The following is a 17939-nucleotide window of genomic DNA, read 5'->3' on the forward strand; positions in this document are numbered from 1 at the left end:
TGTAAGATTTTTAGGAGGTTGGTTGACCTATCAATTGGCAAGTCAAATGTTCACTTTAATAATGGCTAGGCTATATGAAGTAAACTTCTCAGTTATTGTATGTATGCATTGTTTGTGTCAATTTGAGTGATCTGGGAGAAAGATTTGTTGAAAGAGAGAGAAATGGAGGTGGTCCATGATAAGAGGGGCATCCAATAAGAGAGGGGCCACATAGTAGGTGTCAAGTCAAGAGATTTGGAGGTCTGATTCTGATCAGGTCAGATCAGCTCAAATCTATGCTAATTTGGGCTTAGCCCCACATCTTGCTCCGACCATTAATGAGTTCTAAGCTCCTCTCCAATTGTAAGAGTTCATAAGACAGTTAACTGAAAATGAACGGTTCACATTACTCTTCGAGCTAGTGATGTCAACGTGGGTCGTTTGGTCTAAAGATGGACGGTCCAGATTTGTCTCCAACAATTCAACAAGTCCCTACAATTGGAGAGCAGCCAAGCCACCGTTGAAACTTTCAACAAAATTGGTCGTCACTCGTTACCCTGCCAACTTAGTCTGAAACTTCACATGCACTGTTTTTTTAAAGAAAATTCCGAGTTTCGGTCTCGAACTTTCTTTAAAAAAAAAGTAAATCAGTTCCTCAATTTTAATTTGTACTAAAATAGATCCACGGTCTCAATGCAATAGCATAATCTTTCTCTCTTCTTAAAAGCGTATATTTAATTCTTACATTTAAAAGATACTTGAGAAATACCGAGGCCCATTAATAACAAAAAAATCTGTACTTAAATAATCGTTCAATATTTTTGAAAAATCGAGTTGGCTCCTGAAATTTCGAAAGCACAAAATTTTCTCTGAACTTCGGAAAAAGAAAAAAAGTTGGATCTTCTAATCTCTTTCAAATTAAACAAATTAGTCCTTCCAACTTGGCTCTTTTTTAAAATCTTAAAAGACTAATTATATTTAAATAAAAAATTTGAGGACGAATTTTGTCATCTTTTCAGAGTTCAAACAGTTTAACTTTTATATTAAAAGTTAAAGGACTGATGTTTTGAACTAATTCAGGAACCAAAACCTAACTTTTCCATTTTACAAATCTATTTCTTGAAAAAATCAGGATGTAAGATGGAACAAACCAAGTCATTGCAAAAGAGAGGGACAGAACTTATAATTGTTATTAGATACAACAAATTTTATCATAAATGCAAAGTTGTCATCATAAATATCATCCCTAACAGCAGCTCTACAAACCCAAACAAAGTAAAAAGAAACTACCAGGGCACAAGCTCATGTACAAAATGTGTACCACTCAGGCCTACTAATTCAAATGCTAACAGGTTAAGAGCCAACTTCCTTTGTTCCCTGAGTTTTAATAAGCTATAGTGAATACTTCTCCTCTTGAACCTGCATCCATAGCATCATATACAACTCTAGTTTTTCAAAATTCTTGAAATGGCTATTTTTTAAAAAAAATTAAAATCATGTGGGAGAGAGCTGAATCAGGTGGGATTAAAATTAAGATAACTTACAAACAGCCGTCTGACCTTTCTCATATTATTAAGTGGTTTGAACTATTACCAAATGACTTTCAAATGTTTAAGCAACTGAAAGAATACCAAAATCTAGATATGAACATCATTGCCTTTTAAGTTGGTGATTACAAAAAAATTTAGGTAATTTGAAAAGATGAAAAAGAGAAAAACAGAGCAACTCCCCACCACTTCCCTGAAAATTCTAACAATTTCCTGTTTGGGTCCCTGAAGATTGGAGTACACATTTTGGTCTTGTGATCACCTTTCCTTTCAAAAAGGTAACAGAAATACTAGTCCATGTTTATGTTGAAAAATCACACTATGGCAGCCAAAAACTTATTAATTAAAAAAGTTAATATCCCTAATCATTTTGATAAAAATGGGGTCCAAAAAGAAATCCTTTACATAAATTACGGGGTCAAATTAGATTATCTAACAATGCCTTCTTTTAATCACAACAAAAAAAATTATTGCAAATCAATTAAATTTTGTTACTTGCATGTACACAATCACCTGTATGCATCAGATTTTGTCATTATGCACTAACTTAGTGCAAATTGAAATGTCCAGGATCAGATTTATCGAAGGGGCATTCTGCAATCTACTTGAATACTACTAATTATGTAAAAGAAAGACATACATCGGTCGTAGATTTCTTTGGCAAGGGAAAGGAAGGCCTCGGCATCCTCTGCCATTTTGGAGATTCGCTCAGCATTTTTTGCGGCCTCTAAAGCGAAATAGCACTTGGCCTCGGCATCGGCTATCCTGCTAGCCGCATTTTTTGCCTCTTCTTCAATGGGATCCACCACACCCCCATGTACTCTTGACAGGCTATTGTTGGATTGTCTGCTGATGTTGTTTTGTAGCTTTCGGTGTTGCTGAGTTGGGTCCTTTTGCTTTGGGACCGGCGTTTTTACCCCAAAGGACACTTCTTTCAGTCGATAAGCCTTGCCGATCTGCTTTGTTTTGAGTTAATCATTATCTAGTGTTCTAAGTTCTGGAACATGATGTACCAGTTTATCAATGTATTGGATGGTTCAAAACCTTACTTTTTCAATTTTATTCTGTTGAATGAGTCGTCTTAATTTGGAACTGAGAAGCCGCCTAAAGTTTTCCGGTACCTCATGTTTTAACTGCATAAAGGAAAAAGTAAGAAAACAAAAATGGACCCGTAAAATTTTATAGTCAGAGAGGGGGTTATTAAAAGTGCACCTCAATGAAATTACAGATGGTACCAATTTCTGATCCATTTGGTTCAGTCGACTTCAGCGAGGAAAGAGCATCCATGATTATGGAATTATACCTGATGTTGACCAAATTAGATATTCCACATCAACAATAGTAATTTATTTACTATGACATATTGAAATTCTACTGGTAACCTCTCTCCAGTATAATGCTTCTACTCTCCTCCCTTTTACTTTTTTTTTTTTAAATGGCACAAGGCCACTTCTTTCCATCAATCCAAGTAATGTAGCAAATTTATAAGCACCTCATCAGCTAGCAAGGTATTAATCAAATAGAAAATAGATTCAAAAAACAAACTTCTCAGATGAACCCTATTTCCCAAGCTAGCATACCTCAGCATCAACCAATCAAGCCACAATGCGCCAATTATGCATCATTCAATAAAGGTAATTTTGTAAAAAAGAGAAAAAGAGAAGGACAAACAAACTTAGGTTTCTTGGCAGGGTCAGTGACTTCACTTCTTTGGAGAGGGGAAGGAAGAGAGAGGATTGGCATATTGCCTTGGCCACTGCTGCCAGCACCTGATGATGGCCTCTGGGGAGATAATGGTAATTTCGATTTTGGTGTTCTTACCTTCTCTCTTGAACCTAATCCACTGAAGCTTACACTCATATTCCTCCATTTATCCTGATCAAGTTCACTACCGCATATTAAGTATTCGATTTTAGCACAAAAATAGAAAAGCATTCTTATTTGGTAACAAGATCTAAGATCAGACAAAATCTATACAACGAACCTCAGTGATTAATAAATTAAATCTTTACAGACTTGTAAGGTTGCAATTACTTCCCTAATTATTTCCATCAATCTGTCTGGTATACATTATCTAAATTTTGAAATTGTAAACACCTATTGAACTGTAATTAAGTTCTCTCTAAAACCCAATAGAAACTTCAATCCTCTAACAACCTAGAACTCGGCAATTTGGTTGAAAATCTTCAATAATCAATCGCATGCAGCTGGACTAACAAATTATTCCCCAATAGCGAGTCAAAAGAATGATTGCTAGACTAATTATAAGAAAGTAGAAATCTTGAGATTTTATGATGATTAAACCTTGAGATCAATGTTAGATCGAGAGGCAAGCAAGTGAGAGAACTCGGGGTCTTTCTGTATGTTGCGCCACTTCCCTGCACCATGTTTATTTACGCCAGCCTTGAGTGCTTCTTCCTCCTCTGACGTCCACTTTTGCTTTGGAGCTCCCATTTCCACCTCGAGATTCTCTCTTTCGAGCTTTCTTTCCCTCTCTTTTGTTTTCTACTCTTGCTATGAAAACCCTAACCCTAATTTGGCGTAAGAGGAAACCAATATTTGAAGTTTTAACGGAATTCCATCTATACCCTTCTACAATTTTTAATTTCCGGATTTTTCTTTTTAATTTCAATCCAATATCGTCAGAAACTTCATCCTCGAAAAACCCTACAACTAGGGTGTCAACGAGCTGTGGTCCGAGCTTGACTCAGCTTGTTAATTTTGAATCAAGTTACAGCCGACCGAGTTGGATTTAGGACATTCGAGCTAAAACCTCAGCTTGAACTCATGACAAGCCAGTTCGAGCTAACGAGCTGGCTCACTGGGTTTGACTGGATCTTGTTTTAAGAAAAAACAATTTTTTATAAACTTTTTGGATCGAGCTGAACCGAGCTAGACAGTATAAAATGCACGCAAATTCATAAAAATTCACAAATTAATACCTAGTCGAGCAAGTTTGGCCCCAGCTTGAACTCGTTAATTATGGACCGAGCTAGTGGCGAGTTGGCTCGTTAATAGCTCGATCCAGTAACAAACGAGCTGTTAGTAACCAAGTCAGATGCGAATCACGATCAAGCCACGAGCTACGAGCTTTTTTTGCCACCCCTACCTACAACATGTAACCAATCAATCAAGATTAATATAACATAAAGACACGATTGTTATTATCCTAAACAAATATTTTTCTATTTTTTTCAATCATGCCTTATAATTTTATTAACAGATTACATCTAGCAATATTAGTTCTACGTACAGATTTTTAAAGAGTTAGGTTAATATGACACTAGTGTTATATCAAACTAAATAACACCACATCTTAAACCCTTAGATCTGCTTTAAGATTCGTACAAAATGAAGTGCTTGAACAGTAAAAGCGGATAATACGAATCTTAAAGCAGATCTAAGGATTTAAGATGTGGTGTTATTTAGTTTGATATAACACTAGTGTCATATTAGCCTAACTCAAATTGTTCTCCCCTATCCAGATTTGCCAATTTGTGGATCAAACAATTTCTTTCTCATGCCCTTATACTTTCATTAAAACATCAACATATTACATTCAGCTATAATAGTGACAGAGTATTCTTCATAATCAAATTGTTCCTGAGTTCAAGGCAATTATTGTTTTTTTTTTTTTTTAATGGCGGTTTCAATCTTTTGGAGCAAAATGAGTCAATTGTAGATTTTTTTTTTTTTTGTGACCATGCATGATCGTGTCTTTCTTTTTTGAATAGGACTAAAAACATATGCAAAATTACGCTCATGTCCAAAATTGGATGAAATTAAGCGTATATTTGTACTTAAATATTGATCATATGTAATGAGATAAATATTGTTAGATAGATATTGCTTGCGTTTTAGCATAACCAAATCTCTTGCACTTCTGGAGCAGGAAATTTATGTCTCTAGAGTCACTGGCGGTGGATCCGAGGTGAACCCCAGATCAAATATTTAAATTTTAAAAGTGACCCCGGCCCCATCTGGCAATAGCTCTAGTTGCAGAAATTTTCTCGTTCCCATTTTAGCATTGCTTACATGGTAAAAACAGATAATGTACCCGTGAACATTTTTATTTTGAAGTTTCCAGAATAAAGATTTTTTTTTTGTTGTTACTAATACTATGTATTATGATGTAAACTAGATAGTATTTGTAATACCACGTATTTTAAATACTAAACTAAAATAATGATATAATTAAGTTACTCATCAAAATACAAGATCCGATTTAACATATTGTTTTGATAAATCCAAAATCCATATAATTATAATAATTACTGAAATTAAAACAATAACTTACAAAATATGTCTACCATTATACTTGGGTCTCTTTTTACACTACATGGTATATTTTAAATATAGCTTCATGCTTTGTAACTTTATATAACAAGGTCACAATTGTTATGCATGTTTACTAAACCATAATAATTCGTAATATGTTAACTGACTTTTATATTGTATTTCCGAAAGTTTGAATTATATATATCTTCTCATATAAATAACCGTAGCCTGTATGCGCCCCCTTGAATATTTATTTCCCCTGTCATCTTAATAAAATTACTAAGTTCTAATTTAACATATTGTATTAAGCAGATTACAATCCATATAATTAAAACAAAAACTTTCGAATAACCACTTTGAGAAGGCGTCTTCTCATTACAGATAGCAACTCAACTGCTGCTATATTTAATTTACCAATCTGTCTACTCTCTCTTTCTCTCTCCGCTTCTTCAGAACAATTCACAACAATTAGAATGGAGACCCTATTTAATTAATTGCTCTTTCCTTCGTAGCACCCATAGGAGATCCAAGCCGCATCTCTTTCTTGCAAAATCAAATTCTAAAATTAAGGTATTCCAATTTTATATTAATTTTATATTAAATTACTTATTGTTTATATTGACTTATGATCCGATTTATGAAAATTATATGCTTATCGAATTAGTTAAACTATTTCTTGAATAAAAAGATTATTTGATTTCAAATAGTTATTTGGTACTATTATAATATGAATTTATATTCGTAAATAACCCTCGGATTCGATCTCAAGAAACTTGAATTATTCCATGAAGACCAATTGTTCTATTTTTATTGTAAAAGATTATGTTTATTCATTATAGAATTTCTGCATTATATTTGTATTATATTTATAGCATTTTTATTAACATGTCTTACATGTATTTGTATATACTTTTAGCACCTGTTCTAAAGATAATTATGAATTAAACAAATTATTTTCAAAATAATTTATCTAGTGTCGTAATATACATGGATTATACAATTTTATGAACACTGTGAGGTTTATACATGTATCATTAGCAAAATTAGTAGAAATTTATATGTTCGGCAAGAATAATTATTTGAGTTGTCAGATTTTATTTGAATAGTATATATTATATTATTTTATTAAAAGGATAATTTTCACCGAAAATATTGAAAATTTATTCACCGATAACCTTAGAACTATTTTTATTACAAAGAAGTATATTCTAGTTTAAACCCATTCTTCTTGAAAAACAAAATTTATTATAATTGACGGACCATACAGTAGTAAATATAATTATGTTAAATCTTAGGTAGTGTATTCGGAGCAATAACAACTTCTATTATATCGGATCATATGTTAACAAAAATACTTGGTTCATATCTTTGTTTTGAGAAAAAATAGAGGTCAAGCCTCTATTTAATTTCATTAAAACATGTTACAAGAATTATGTAACTAAAAGGATACAAAAGCGATCCAGCTCAAGAATTTTGAACTGTGTGAAAAAATAAAACAGTAACTAAACCTAAAACAGAATATAGAAAAATGATAAACGGAATGTTAAAAATATAAAAAGCATTTAAAGAAATCTAAAAGAAAAAAAGTATGTGGTCTCCCAGTTTGCAGATCCTATTTTATGAACTGTTAACTGACTTCTTCCTTCCTCTTGTCAGGGCGGGTGGTATCGTACCATCGTACCAGTCCCTGTACCAGTGTCTCTGTCTTCTCTCTGTATGACATTTGGATAAGTATATTTAATTAACAACAGTCAAATAGAAACATATATAAATATCAATTAAGAAATTGTGTTACATGATCTAGATCTGAATTTTGAAGTAAGAAGTGTCATAGAGGCAGGAGTGAACTACTCCACGACAACAGGTACGGGTTTCCTGGACATTGTCAAATTGTTACTTACCGTTTTGTTTGAATTTATTTATTTATGGAATTATTCATGTTGAATCGAACGATCCCCTTGGCTTTGTTTAGAATATTAGGATGTGATTATTCATTTGATCAACGGATTTTATAGGATATGTTGTGTTGAGTATGACTCGAGCGTGATTAATGAAACAAATATGGAATGTAATGGATAAGTTAAAGGAAAGGGGCCAATATGCGTTGAACGCATGTTGGAATGTATACATTGGGTCTAGTGTTCGACTGGACCCCTCGTTAACGTGGTGTTGGTTGGACTTCCCGTCACGGGTCAATATCTTGCGGTGGTTCGAGTCCCCGTTGAGTGAGACAGTTGAACTAGTGGTGGTTCGAGTCCCCCTAGTGAGACGCCAATAGCTGGGGTGGTTCGAGTCCCCTTGGTGAGGCAAAGAAGATCTAGCGGTGGTTCGAGTCCCCGTAAATGGCACAGCCAAGATCTAGTGGGGTTTGAGTCCCCCTGGTGAGGCAATTAAAAACATGAAAGATAACTAAAGAAGTGTATGTGTGTGTGTGTGTTTTAAATATGCCTTAGTAAGATAGCATGTGAGGATATAATTTTAATATCTTGTTTGTGTTAATAAGTGAATTTGATAAATTCCGGGACTGGAACTAAATCCCGTACTGAGAGACTGTTCGATCTCTCATCCGTTCCACTTTCATGTGGGTTTCAGGAAATCATGAGGCCGACATGGAGCACGAATAGGAGGGATGCGGACCAGGAAGTCAACGAGCAGAGGGCTCAATTATCTTTTTATTTTCTTTTTAATTAAACTTTAATTCTCTCTTTGAAAGTGGATACATTGACTAACATGACAATTATCGGTTTGTTTGCCATGTTTGTCTTGATCTCATGTTGAATGTGTGTTATGTACTCAAATTAATTGTGGTGTTGGAAGACTTATTTGACTTTTAAATGTTGCATGAGTATTTATTATTGATAATGTATGTGATGTGCACACGCCTTACGTGTAAATACGTGGCGGATTGTCTCGGAGTGTGACAGTATTAAAATGTTCTTCTGTGAATTGTCATAAACTTTTTAGATTGCCAAAAAAAAAAAATTGTTGTTTGATATTTAATTGGATGATAGAAACAAGGACCATATATAATTTCTTATTTTTTTATATCTGTAGAATCAAAAGTTCCTCATTTGATATTAATAAAATGATCTAGAAAAAAATATGGTTATGAAGTTACTTTTTCACCAATAATTTTTTAAACCAAAATAAAATGTATAATATTAACCACATAGTATAGAAAGAACATATTATGCATACATTTTTCAATCTTCAGAAACTTCTTATTCGTGTATCAAATATACATGTTCTATCTATTCCTTAATTGAACGGTCGACAGTACAGTTCGTTTGCTTGGAAAATTGGGGTACACATTTTGACAGGGTTTTTTTTTTTTGAAGAAAAATACAGGTCTAGCCCGTATTTATATATTGAGAATAGGATCCGTTACATGAGGTTGGTAACCACCAAAATGATAAAAGTGTTGCTCAAAACAGTTGAGCGGAATTTTAAAGCAGAATGTTAAATTCAATTAAAGTGACTTAAAGCTATGATTTTAAACAGAAGGTAAATATCTGGAAGTAAAGAAAACAAAATAAAAACAAGTAGCAGAGTCATTAGTAGGCCTTCCTCTTTTTACTGGTAAATCGGCCTCATCCTTTATTTTACCAGTATAGATACCAGTAAAGGTACCGGTACACCGGTACTGGTTCTCCAGATTTTTTGCTTGTTTGCAGTAGCATTTTGGTTAATTTAGGTTCTCGTGCCTGATCTTGTATCACCTCTTCCTGGAGCTTGCGGCCTTGATATCTCATAGAGCTGCATATGCCATTTGATTTCTTCCATTATGTCTTCTATTTGTGTACTCTTATCAGTAAAAGATCTTGCACACCGCTCCCTCCAAACTAAAAACTGCATGATCATCATTGCCGATTGTTGTTCGTGCTTCAAACTGCCTATTTTGTCCCTGTTGGTTACCTCTATTGTCGGCTTTGTTGGCCAGTTCTGTGCTGATTTATACATTCTCAATTTTCTGTATACCCCCAGTGTGTAGGTACAGTCCTCAAATAGGTGCTGCACTGTTTCTATATTCTCATGACATAGTAAACATCTACTGACTATTTCCCAACCCCTCCTTTGTAGATTGTCATGAGTTAGGATCCTATTTTTGATTGCCAGCCATGAAAAAATTCTGATTCTCGGCGGTGCTTTAACTTTCCAAATCTTTGAGATATTATTGTTTAGCCTTGATCCAATTATGAGGGATGTGTAGGCCGTTTTAACTGTAAAGACACCCGTAGTTGTCAGCTTCCATTTTATTTCATCTCGTATCCCTTGCCTTAATGTCAGTCTTGATATGTAAGTAGTCAATTGAACTAACTCCCGCTGTGCCAAGGTAGATAGGTTGGGTCTGAATATGCACTCTAGGTCTAGCTCATTTGCTGCTGCTTGTACCGATATGTCTGGTTTTTTGGTGAATGAGTAGAGGTTAGGTAGTTTAAGGCGCATCTGACCTTCTCCCCAATCATGATCCCATAATTGAATTATTGCCCCATCTCCCGCCTTCCACTGTGTCGATACGTTGAATATCTGTCTCATTTCTTGCGGTAGTGCTGAGAACATACAAGTCAGTGGCATTCCTTGGGATATAACTGCAGTTTGTAGTAACAGTGGCTTCCATAGCTTGTGTCTTGGTGCATGCCATTCCCAAAGCCATTTCATCAGTAAGGCGTAATTGAAGGTTTTGAGGTCCAATATGCCCAGGCCCCCTATTGTTTTTGGTTCGCAAACCTCCTTCCAGTTCACCAGGTTATATCCCTTTTGCTGCTCATTTGCACCATGCCATAAGAACCTTCTCCGGATCTTATCGATTTTCTTTATTACCCACTGTGGCAATTTTAGGACTGTCATGAAATAGATTGGGAGCGAGGACAGAATTGAGTTTATGAGCACCAATCTCCCTGCCATTGATAAGAATCGTGCCGCCCAACTCGCAAGTCTCGAGTTGAGTTTATGGATGAGAGGAAGAAATGTCGTTTTCGGCAGGCGCCTATCAGATAGAGGCAGACCAAGATATGTGAAAGGTAGGTTTGCTACCTTACAGCCCAGAATTCGCACTAGATCTTATTGTTGTTGTTGTTGCACATTTACGGGAATGACCTCTGATTTTTGAAGGTTGATTGCTAGGCCCGAGATTTGCTGAAATACTAACAATCCAATCTTGATTGTCATCGCTTGGTTGGAGTTTGGCTTCAGGAACAGTATGGCATCATCGGCGTATAGCAAACATGGTCTCATGTCCCTATATGGTAACCGAATTGCCCCTGATTCTGTCAGCTTTTGCAAATACCGTGCTAGAAAATCCATCGCAACTATGAATAGAGATGGTGATATTGGATCTCCTTGACGCACACCCCGCTTCAGTTTTATTTTCTTTCCCAGTAAACCGTTTATTAAGACTTGTGAGGTGCCTTGTAATACTGAATTGTTAATCCAAGTAATCCAAGAGTTGGGGAACCCGAGATGAGTCATAACCTGCTCCATGAAGCTCCAACTTACCGTATCAAAGGCCTTCTTGATGTCGAGTTTGAGCAATGCCAAGGGTAGTTGCTCTTTTCGTGCGATGCATAGTAAGTGTTGTGCATATAAGTAGTTCTCCGTGATTTGTCGATTCTTCTGGAATCCAGTTTGCGCATCACTTATAATATGGTGCATGTGTGGCTGCAGTCGGTTGGATAGGATCTTGGAAAAAAATTTCTGAATCCCATGCAACAGGCTAATGGGACGGAAATCTCCTGCTAATTGGGCATTTTCTTTTTTCGGTATCAACACGATGTAAGAAGTATTCAGTGGGGATAGTGTAATGTCGCGGTCCATTATTACTTGAAATACCCTTAGAAGATCAGTTGACATCATGTTCACAAAGTGCTTGTAAAATTCCCCAGAAAACCCGTCTGGACCCGGACTTTTGTTATTCGGCCACTGTGCTATTGCTCCTTTAATTTTTGCCTCGGTTATCGGGTTTGCCAAATCTTTTAAATCAATCTGATTTGGATATAGGTTGGTCCAGTGAATCTGTGGAAATGTTGGTGCTGTGGTACCCATCAAATTTATAAAGAAATCATAAAACACCTTTGCCTTTGTGGCATGATCTGAATATGTACCATTATCCCACTGTACCTGTTGAATGGTATTTCTTCTTTTAGAATTTGATGCAATTGCGTGAAAATAGCTTGTTCCTCGATCACCATGCAACTCCCACTTCACCCTTGCTCTCTGCCGCCATATGGTTTCCTCGAGTAGTGATAGCTCGGTGTGTCTTCGTTTTATTATTGCCGCTATAAATTTCTCCAGTTGGGTTACAGTTCTAACTTCTTTGACTTTATCTAACCAAGCTAGATAGTCCCTGCAGGTGTGAATTTGATCCTTGATATTTCCAGTTTGCGAAGTAGCCCATTCTTTTATTTTCCTTTGCAAATTGTTAAGCTTTATGTGTAACTGTTGCGGTGTGGATGCCACAGGTGTAGATTCCCAGCAAATGCGAACCAATTCATCAAATTTTGGGAATCGTAGCCACTTATTTTCGAATCGAAAGAACCTGGAGCGTTTGAAGGTTGTATCTGCCAAGACAGTGATCGGACAGTGGTCCGAGCTGGTGTTTGGGATAGCCTTCTGCGTCGAATTAGGGAAGGCAATGTTCCATTCCGGAGATATTACGAATCTGTCTAGACGTGCCATGTGTGGTTGCGGCCTTTCATTGCTCCATGTGAAATTGTGGCCCGTCAATGGCAAGTTTAGTAATTCCAGCTCTGATATCAAATCAGCAAATTGCAGTGTTGCACGCCATGTATTTGTATTATTGTTGCGCTCGGCCATCTCGGCCGTAGCATTGAAATCACCCCCTATGATCCATGGTATAGGGGTAGATGGTTTGGAGTTTCTGATTTCTTCAAAAAATAGCAGCCTCTCTTGTTGAGTCGTGGGACCGTAAACCGCCGTGCATGCAAAGGCCTTCCCGTCATAGTTGTGTTTCAAGTGGATTGTGATTGAGAATTGGTTTGTCTGAATCAATTCCTTTGTGAACATGCGTTGATTCCAAGCAACCAATATTCCCCCTCTTGTTCCTTGTGCCGGCAACATCTCAAAAGTTTCCAGTCTTCTTCCACATATTTCTCTAATCATAGCTGTGTCTATAAGTTCAAGCTTTGTCTCTTGAAGTGTGATGAGGTCGGGTTTCTCAAGTAGTACCGCTTGACGGATGGCAAGCCGTTTTGGCCTCTCATTAAGTCCGCGAACATTCCAAGAAAGTAATTTTATTTTGACTTTGTAATTCATTTAAAACAAGTTAACTTCTTCATTGATGAACTGTCGAATACACCAACACCTCTCATTAGTTGGTGCTCTGTCCGGGCTCGTCACGCTCAGGCCCCGCCATCAGCTCCCCAATTTTGTTGGTAAGTTCGGTGGTCAACTCTACTCCAGCCGTGGTGACAACTGCCTCTGCATGGCCTTGGGTTAGCGGGTCATACGACTTGAGATACTCTATTGCCGACTTCGTGACCATCTTTGGCTTAGTCTTCACTCTTTGCATTAAATCATACACATTGATAAATCCCCTTGTTGCTCTTGCTCTGTCCACCACTGAGATGTATTTCCCCGAGTTTTTCTTCTGCAATCTTGGACTACGCCGCGCCTTCTGCCTGTATCTCGGCGGGCCTTCAAAACCGGGCGGGGGACCATCATTACTGGGGTCAGACTGCTCTCCTTCGCTTCCTCCTGTGAGCATTATTTCTCCAGTTGCATTTTCTTCTTCTATATTGTTTTCTACCGGAGCCTTAATCATCTCTGCCTTTTTTGTTTGCTTGATTGCCGCTGGTGCAAATTCCAAGCCCATGTTTGTTATATCAAAAGTCATCTCTTTGTATTGGGCCGAAGCTGCCAAATATAAATCAGCGAGAGAAGTATCTTGATTCAGTTGGACCCGACTTTTTTGATTAAACAAGCCTGCTGCCGGCCTGTGTTGTGTCACTGCCTTTGAGGCTACCTTTGTTTTAGTAGAGCCCAACAGAAAGGGCCCATGAACCTGGTCAATCCGCATATGCTCCATTTCCTTTCTTAAATATGCAAAGCTGTTGGGATTTTGAAGAGTCTGAATGCCAGGTGTAAATGTGAGTTTAACAGAAAAAGGTGTGCTATTTCCATAACTACAATTCAAGTCCGCATTAAAACTCCGCTCCCCACCGTACTTGTTCGTCAGGAGCGTGATACCTATTATCCTTAGAGTTTCCATTTTGTTGCCCGAGATAGCTATCTCTGTAAGCCCTTTTCTATTGTCAGCTAGTAAGTTACCTGCTTGTACCCCTTGACCGTTTTGAATTTCAATTTGAGTTTGAGCAAGTGGAACTTGCGTGAATTCCTCATCTCCATTAAGTTTGTGGTCTCCCTCTCTTGACTTCTCTTTAACCACTGTTCCTGCCTCACCATTTGGTTTTGTAACTTGAGGTGTTGTCACCTTAGCTGCCACCCCTCCATTTGAATTAATTGGTGTCTCCAGTATCTTCCCCAAATTCCAATTATGTCCAAAACCATCCCTATGCTGGCGATCAGTGCCATGAAAGACCCCTCGCCTCTGCCTTCGATACTCCATATCGCACCGATTCTCAATCTGTGGTTTGCTTCGTTCTTCATCATCTCTTGGCCGCCTTAAAGCCGGTGGAGGTGGGTTGCTTTCTGGTTGAAATGGAGTCATAGGCTCAGGCTCGATGTAAATGAAACCTTCTAATTGCACTCTCACCAGTCTCGCGTGCGGATTTGTGGTCATGAGCAGATCTTGCGGAATATTCTTTGGGTCGTGACAAGCTATCAACACTCGTAGAGCTTCGTATCGACCATTCGAAGTGATTGACGCCAATTCTTCAACATATCCTATGCCTGAGATAAGGTGGTTTATCTATTTCTTGTTTCGGTTGTATATTGGCACGTCGTAAAGCTTGACACGGGCTCTATACGGCATCGCATTTTGCACCATACCCAAAGTCGGGGTCCACTGTATCAGCTGGACCTCCGTGCCATTAGCGAGTAAAAGAAGACCCTCTCGTACCGCCTCTCGGCAGAGATCAATATCTGGGAACTCTATTAGCATATCACTGATGATCTTGTCTGGCGAGGTGACCCTGAAATCTCTCGGGTTCATATCATAGCGACCGGCTAGAGCTGTGGAGATTCTTTGAGCTAGGTATGGGTCGGCCTGATGTGGCCCGGCCAAGACTACAGCGGAGTAATCTAAAACTCCGTAAGAGGCGTTGCGCTCTCTAGGTGGCAAATACACCCTCAGGGTGCCGGGTCTGCCTTCAACCAGTGATGCAGGTGAGAGCTCCATTGATTCCCAATCGTTGTTCTGTTGAGACATCTTTGTGTATTGTTGACAAAAAAAATTTCCCTCTGAATGATTGTGTTGGTTTTGTTCCTCTGAATTTTCCCACTTCTCCCTGTTCTTGACTTGAACCATATTTATGGATGGTTTTCCGCTACTTTTAATTGCTTTGCATCTACCCGCTATGTGACCATAGGCTTTGCATTTAAGACATCTTCTAACATTTCTGCATTCTGATATTTGGTGTCCTTTTGAGAGGCATTTAAAACATCTTTTTTCCGCCATTAATAGCTGCTTGTGCTTTGCAAGTTCACGGTGTACTTTTGTCGCTTTCTGTTGCATAATATTCGGTACTCTTTTCCTGCTTACCAGAGTCCAGCTGCCATCTAGTCTCTGTTTGTCGTCCTTCTTCAGAGAATTAAGGTCCTTGCATGCTTGAGGGGTTGTGTGCTGAATGGTTATGTTCTGAGGTGCTGGATTGAGTGCATGGGTTTGAGGTACAGCCCTTTCAGCAGAGTTTTGGATGCCATGTCCTTTCCCGTCGGTTTGGTGGCACACCTTGTAGAGCAGTGTGTCCGCGTATGAGAGACCATCATAGTATCTTGGGCTGTTTTGGAGCTGGTCAGCCGTGGTGGATGCTATTGCCTTCAGGGTGTCTTTTCTCCTTTCCTGTCGCTCTAGGAGAGAGTTCTTCCAAGCGTGCATCCTTCGCAGCCCAGCCCAATTCCACATTTTGACAGGGTTGTAAGGTTGTTTTTGATTCATACAAAATACTACAATAGAGGTTGTTATGTACATGATATATTTGTTCTGCATGAATAAAAAACAACCATGTCAAAATGTGTACCTGAAAATTAATACATTCTTTCTCACATTTTGACATGGTTGTAAGGTTGTTTTAAAAAAAAAAAAAAAAAATATTTTTTTTTATTTTGAGAGTGTCCCTCCGCAGGGGCGACTCCTAGGCGGAAAAAAAAACGGAGCCCAAACCCTAGATCTACCCAGCCGCCTCTTCCCTCCACCTCTCCCTTCTCTATCTGTTGGGTTTTGTGGAACGGTTCAAACTCATTTAATTAGCTTAAGCTGCGGAAAGAGTAAAACAAAATTTTTTACATCTAACTTAAGCTACAGATTAAATGAATCAAGAAGATTCGTTTAATCCTATTTACAGATCTACTCCATAATTGATTTCCTAAAGCATTAAATCTATTTACAAATTAAATAGATTAATATAACAATTTATACCTTGATTCCAAATCTCAGTTGGAATGCAGACCGAGCGAGTAGAGCCTCACCAGGGATGGAATCGACTCGCAGTATCACACGTGTGATACCTCTATTGGTTATGCACCAGGACTAACCGGAGAGCGATTTACTTCTTCTGCCAGAAATACCGTAAACCGCAGAATTCTGCAGAAACACTATTCACCGAGAAAATGATGAAATAAATATATTTGTGTCCCGAAGTAACTCGGTTTTGCTTAAAAGCTAAATCGCAGGATTACACAAAATATATTATTTCCTAATCTCGAAATAACCGAAATCAAGGAAGAGAGAAAAACCGATTAACGAAGTAATCAGATTAACACGTGAATTAGTGAGTCTTTCTCTCTACCCCTACCCCTCTATTTATAGACTTTTGAGGAGGTTTGCAAAAGACCAAAATACCCCTCAAAACAAATCTATTTACCAAAAGCCCTTGACACCTCATCCTTTTATCATGTGAAATGACCAAAATACCCTTGCCACCTCACATGACACATGTCAACACATGGGAAGTCGGCACCAAGGAAAAAAGACCATTTTACCCTTGGCCCATTAAGGCATGAATAGTGTTGGGCTTTGATTTTGGGCTTTGACTTTGGGCCTTTAATTTTAATTAAGGCTTTGATTATTTTGGGCTTTTAAATCCATAATTCAAACCCATAATTAACAATTAAAATTCCAAATCATATATATATAATTGTCATGTACAATTATATTTCTTTTCGGTTATTGTTCGGTAACTTTTATACAACGTAACGTGTATGTTTATAAATTAACCGTTGTTTCTGCTTGTCATTCTAAATGACATTTATAATTTAATTATATCACGTATAATTAATTATAACCATCTTAATATTAATTATAATCAATTTATAATTAATCAGTAAGATTCTCCGAGTAGCTCCTATATGGTGTGACCCAATAGGATCTGTGTTATGTTGGTAAACAGAGTTAAAACTGTTTTAACTTCTGTTAGTCATGGGTGGTATCTGGCAACACATCATGACCATCCAATTACACAGATGATGCTGTACTGTACAATATCACGATCCAGTAAACAATTTACTTGTGTCAGTTCTTCTGCCTCATAGTTATCAGATCAGTTTCAAGGTAGCTGTGTGTCATCCTTGGTAACTGTATCTTTTCTTGATCTTGAGTAGATTATCAAATATAATTACTCTTGTAATTATACCGCATGCAGATAATCTAACTCTATCAAGGGGCCCAGTGATGCTATAGCTTGTATAGAGATACGAGGGACAAATAGTATTCTTGGCAGACTATCACTTCCTCGGCTAAGTTATATATATGGAAATGCTACCGTTATGGCTGCTTTTTACGGACAGCGTTAGATAACACTTACTCATATATATTTCTTAGTGGGAACGATAAATACCTCATACTGTAGAACTTTGACACTGAATGAAAACATAAATGACACGAACACAATTCTATTTAATGTTTCATTCGGGGTCTGTCAAATACCATGTTCCTAGAACATGTATCCATGTGATTAAAATGACATCTCGTGTCAGGTGGTTTGTAAAACTTAACCATCT

The 17939-nt window shown here is 37.5% G+C and overlaps 1 protein-coding gene across 2 annotated transcripts; it reads right to left on the reverse strand.

Annotated features, from left to right (window-relative positions):
- Positions 1-1116: 1116 nt before the first annotated feature.
- On the reverse strand, positions 1117-4087 carry LOC144547155 (single myb histone 4-like). Of its 2 annotated transcripts, XM_078295747.1 has the most exons (6): positions 3831-4087; positions 3202-3401; positions 2739-2829; positions 2576-2659; positions 2167-2482; positions 1117-1398 (listed from the first exon to the last, which is right to left on the reverse strand). In XM_078295747.1, exons 1-6 carry the CDS (start codon positions 3978-3980, stop codon positions 1364-1366), a joined length of 876 nt encoding a protein of 291 aa, XP_078151873.1. In that variant the 5' UTR covers positions 3981-4087; the 3' UTR covers positions 1117-1363. The 2 variants fall into 2 exon arrangements, with proteins under 2 accessions (XP_078151873.1, XP_078151874.1); XM_078295748.1 differs by lacking the exon at positions 2576-2659 and having other exon boundaries at positions 3831-4074.
- Between the last annotated feature and the right edge of the window lie 13852 nt (positions 4088-17939).

This window comes from Carex rostrata, chromosome 31 (genome assembly GCF_964058835.1).
Source record: "Carex rostrata chromosome 31, lpCarRost1.2, whole genome shotgun sequence".
NCBI classification, from domain to species: Eukaryota; Viridiplantae; Streptophyta; class Magnoliopsida; order Poales; family Cyperaceae; genus Carex; species Carex rostrata.